This window comes from Neolamprologus brichardi, chromosome 22, assembly GCF_056152115.1.
Source record: "Neolamprologus brichardi isolate AB-2024 chromosome 22, ASM5615211v1, whole genome shotgun sequence".
NCBI classification, from domain to species: Eukaryota; Metazoa; Chordata; class Actinopteri; order Cichliformes; family Cichlidae; genus Neolamprologus; species Neolamprologus brichardi.
The window spans coordinates 27,897,224-27,902,500 of record NC_142124.1 but is presented as its reverse complement, the minus strand read 5'-3'; the positions used below and the strand labels follow the sequence as shown (position 1 = coordinate 27,902,500).

General features: G+C 41.4%; 1 protein-coding gene across 1 annotated transcript in view; it reads left to right on the top strand.

The window, feature by feature from the left end:
- The window catches only part of LOC148096799 (CMP-N-acetylneuraminate-beta-galactosamide-alpha-2,3-sialyltransferase 1-like), a 17,670-nt gene extending 17,169 nt beyond the window's left edge, over nucleotides 1-501 (top strand). The window contains exon 8 of the mRNA XM_087835350.1: nucleotides 223-501. Within this exon, the coding sequence (XP_087691476.1) occupies nucleotides 223-390 (168 nt within the window). The 3' untranslated portion in view covers nucleotides 391-501. The remainder of the gene's footprint in view (nucleotides 1-222) is intronic.
- Nucleotides 502-5,277: the final 4,776 nt, after the last annotated feature.

The following is a 5,277-nucleotide window of genomic DNA, read 5'->3' as shown; positions in this document are numbered from 1 at the left end:
CAAGGGGAGATCTAATAAACCATACTGAACAGAATAAGCTAGGAACCATAGAATACAAGTGAACTCAAAAATAATACAGAATGACCAAAAATGCACAACACCCCCACCATTCTTTTAAGAATGCTATTAGTTAATGAATAAAAGAATAATTGAATAAATAAATAAATACAGTGCTCCTAGTCTAAACAATACATTAAATCTTTACTTCAATTTTTTCCCCAGGTCACTATCTTTGGGTTTGGAGCAGACAGCGGGGGAAGCTGGAGCCATTACTTTGAAATCTTCAGAAACAAAAAATTTAAAACAGGAGCCCATCCAGGAGCAGAAGAATATAAAATGATAGAGAAATTACACAAAAAGAAGACAATTGTTTTTTTTAAAGGATGGTAATTTCTTTTTCATGTTTTCATTTCTGTCTTTATCAGTTACAAATCATCTAACCATAGACCTGTGTTATAAAAATGAATAAGTGATGGTAATTGCCCCCCCCTTCAAAATAAATACCACTATATACTAACTTTATCTATATTTGACTTTATCACTAGTAATCTTATATACATTTTGCCTCCAAACTAGTAGAAAATACAATGCAAAATCCAAAGTGCAGTCATAATCCCCTGTAACTAGTTCATGAAAAAAATTTAAAAAAGTATAGATGTTTGTTGCTAAAGGGTTATTGAATACATTTGGTAGTCATACTAGATACCTTTCAAGTATACCTTTCAAGACAAGTCATACCTTTCCATAATAAAGATTGAAGAAGTCCTAAACAGATGTGCCTGAGAGCAGTGTGTTTGATTTGTGTTCTTTTTGGGAATGCCAATTTTCCGTCGATCCATTCTCGCTTATCCTTATCAGGGTTGTGGGGGAGTTGGAGCACAGGCCAGTTATCATAGGACCAGAGGCGGGGTTAACCCTGGACAGATTGCCAGTCTGTCACAGGGATATCACAGAGGAACAGATAACAGTTTGCACTCACTTTCACACCTATGGGCAAATTAGAATCACCAGTTAATCTAACCCCACTATGTATATCTTTGGGCTGTGGGAGGAAGCCAGAATACCCAAAGAGAACCCAGGCAAAAACATGCACGAAAGGCCCCAGCTGGATGATGGAACACATATTAGCCACCTATCTTAATCGTTTCTGACATAGATGTACCCTGGAATGTACTTTTTATATTTAAGTCACTTAAATTATTAGTTATTGTAGTTATTTTGTATAAGAAAATTGTGTTTGTTGCTTTTATGTATGTGTGATTATTTGTTATTGCTCAGCTTGTAAGATAACATAGTCATTGCCTCATAACAAGTTTACAATAGAAGGAACATGTTCTCATTTCACCTACCGATAATGATAAATGTGGGGGAAGCATATGGACCTTACTTCCAAAGATGAATCTGGGAAGTATTAACATAATGCCTTCAGCAGGGTACAACACTAAAAATGTTTATTTTTATAACACTTTTCAACATATGGTTACACTGTACAGCCTAAAATGTACACCTGAACAATGAAAAGCAATATACCGTATTTTCACAACTATAAGGCGCACATAAAAGTCTTACATTTTCTTCAAAAAGTGCGGCGCACCCTATAGTGCAGTGCGCCCTGTGTGTGTTGTTGTTGTAAGGAGGATGTAGTAGAGAACACCATGAGAACGCTAAAGGGGGAAGTGTGGGCGTTGATTGTATATAAAAGAACAGGTCTGTGCGTTATGCAGAACATCGTTGTTTTAACAACCCTGAAAATGGCAAAGAGACACGCTTATGAAGCACAGTTTAAACTGAAGGCCATCAGCTACGCGGAGGAACGTGGAAATCGAGCAACCGCGAGACAATTTAAGATTAATGAATCAATGGTTCGCAAGTGGAGGAAGCTGGAAAACGAGCTCCGACAGGTCAAGAAGATGCAGCTGAGTTTCCGCGGACATAAGGCGAGGTGGCCCGAGTTGGGGGAAAGACTCAAGCAGTGGATCATTGAGCAAAGAACGAGTGGGAGAAGCGTTTCGATGGTCACCATTCGACTAAAAGCAGTAACACTAGCAGAAGAAATGAAAACTGAATATTTCCTAGGAGGTCCGTCTTCGTGCTTTCGTTTTATGAAACAGTGCAATTTAAAGTTTATATACTGCTGGGCGGGTGCTATGATATTATTGATGTTGAACTTTTTTTATCTTATTTTATTTATAAGGTTAGTTATTAGAGTTTTCAACTGTCCCGTAAAAAACGGAATCGTCTCGTATTCAGAGAAAATATTGCGCGTTTCGTATTGAGGTGAAAAGGAACACAGTTTTTCCCGGACTTCAGCTACAATGAAAAAAAAAACACAAAGCTGAAGTTATTCTGTGCCTTTGCTGCATAGCTGCCTCTTGTTCTCTCATTCTCTCCCCCTCCCTCTCCTGTTTCTACTTCAATCATGAAACTCATCAATGATCAGCTGATCGGCTTTCCTCTCTTGTTTGTTTATCGCCCACTTTGCGCCAGAACGGGAAAACCGGCGGATGTCGCGCTAAACAACAGCAGCAAGTTTAAGCTTGATCAGCTGTTGTTAGAATTTATTTAATATTAATTTCTAGTCCAGCTGATGTTTGCTGGAGCCACAACTGTAAAAGCTGCTGATCATGATATCGGTTTGGTTATCTGGTGAGAGGGAAACATGAAGATGAAACCAGGAGATGTCCTTACTGAATCATCAGAGCTGAACAGGTGATGGAGAAACAGGTTTACCTTTTAGGTGACATAAATGAGTTAAAGGGAAGTTATGAACTGTTTCAGAGAGACAAATAACACCAGGATCCTTTTCTAAGTAGCTGACAGCTGGTAACTGTGCAGGGGCAGGTCTAGCAAAGTTTTGCCAGGGGGGCAGGTAGGGCATTAACAGGGAAAGGAGGGCACAAAGAAATACTTTCTTATTTTAACAAATAATTATCTGAATCTTACAACAAACGTTTTCATCTGATGTCAAATGTATAGAAATCCATTATTGTACATAGTAATTTTTTTAGGGTCCCATCATAATTTCTCAATCAATCAATCAATCAAAGCTTTATTCGCCACATGCAGGTTGACCCCCCCCCCCCCCCCCCCCCCGACCTTACACACACAACACAGACATTACATGGGGATAAAAGTCGGAGATCGGTAGCGTTACAGAAAAACACTGAAATGTACACAACAGTGGGAAAGTACAAGAGGAAAAAAAGAGACCTCTACTCATGCTGTGCTTCCATGGTAGGACAGCACGAGAACAGGAAGAGAACAGGAGAAAAAAACTCCTCTGCACAAAAAGCACATAAATGTCCACAGCACAACTTTGTGAAAGACATGACAAGCCACAGGATTGGGTGGGGGGTGAGGAGTAATACGAAGCGAACACAGCAGCCGCCCTGCACAGCGCTACCATTCCAGCGCGGCACACAGACCCGCCGTGTTCCCCCGCAGGAAACAAGCATCGAAGGCGTTTGGAAAGGGAGGGGGGTGAGTGTGTGCTTATCAGTGTAAGTGTATGTGTGTGCGTGTCCAGAGTTCAGCTGAGACAGTGCCCTTCGCCCTGCCAGGCAAAGTAAACAGTCTACCAGCCAACCCAGGTGGCCTTGCATGGAATGGGAAGGAACAGACTAAACACAGTCATTATCAGGGTGTTGTTTTTCGGCTCCAGCCTCGAGACCGCCGCTGGCGCCAAGGGGTATCCGCATGAAGTGATGGTGCTTTTTACTTTAGTGCAAACAGCTCATATGAATTTCAAAGCAGTTCTACAGTCCACCACTGGTCTCTCAATCTCCCGTTGGAGAGCCGCGAGCCTCGCCATACTTGCGTTCTGTGATGTTGTCATTTCTTGTGCTCAAGGAGCAGATTTCTGAGAACTCACGGCGGTGTGCCTCCCTGAGATGTCATCCAATTTGTGCCCAGAGATGTTATTCTGGGCTAGCCCTTCCGAGATGTATCCAGTCTGCAGTCAGAGATCTTATTCTGAGTATTCACAGCAGCCGTAGCCTCTCCAAGATCTTATCCGTGCTGACTCAATGAGCCCATTTTGAGAAACTCACGCCTCTCCCATCATTCCAATCCCAGCCGGCAGCTTTGTGTGGTTTTGAACAGCCGGTTCCACTTTCTTAATTCTTTGACAAGTCAGGGCCAACCCAGCTCCAATCCGCCAGAACCCTGTTACCATGGTTCCGAATAGGTAGATATCTTCAGCACTCAGGCTCACCCAAGCCCAGACTTCTCGTTGAGAAAGGGGTGTCAATTGCATTTAGGGACCAGTTGATCAAATCCATAATTCCTCTTTTAGGTTTTAGAGAACAGACTGTGAGAGAATGTTCCAGGAAAAAGTAATAAAAAACATGAGACAAGACAAGGACATGAGGAGCTAAGCAGGGAAGATAAGGGAGAGGAGAGGAGAAAAAGTGCAACCGCCTTCGCTGAGAGCCAAACGATAAGAGACCATTCAGAAGTAGTTAAGTACTGTATATGATGCCTGTATTTTCCCACATTTTCTAGATACTGTACCAGTACTTTGTGTAAAATGCCATCAAAAAGTCAATTAAGTTTTATTGTTTCTCACCTGTCTTTCTATCTCCTTTCACTTATTAAAGGTTGCCATGTTAGAAAAAACATTTTGCCCTGCCATGCTGTTTATTGATGTGGCAAATGAATGTTTTATGAAAATATATCTAAATCTGTCATCAGTAATCAGTAATGAACATGTCTCACCTCTAGTCTTCTCTGTCTTAATTTCAGGTTTTAACCATGTGTTGTAGATAGTTCAGGAGGTTAACTCGACCAAGCAGTCTACTTTTGGGTACTGTTTAGAATACCAGAATAGGGAGGATGGTGTAGGTTTAAGTTTATTAGACTGATACATATATACCAACAAGACAGTGTACATCACTGTGACAACAGCGTTTGTTTTCATTCAAAGGATTTATGGTTTTTCCAATAGTACCTGGTGGGCCAGTCTCTAGTCAAAATGCCCGGGCCGATTTTTTGTCCCAGTCCAGCCCTGACCATGAGAACGTTAAAGGGGGAAGTGTGGGCATAGATTGTATATAAAACCCGCGCCCTATAATCAGGTGCACCTTATGTGTGTGTTAAATACAGTGATGGCACACATAACTGAGACTGCGCCTTTTAGTACGGTGCGTCTTATGGTCGTGAAAATACGGTAATAAAAACATACACTACATACACTCCCTGTCCACTCATCTGCCTTCACATGCATATGAACTCGAGTGACATCCCATTCTTCTGAAAAGGCTTTCTACAAGGTTTAGG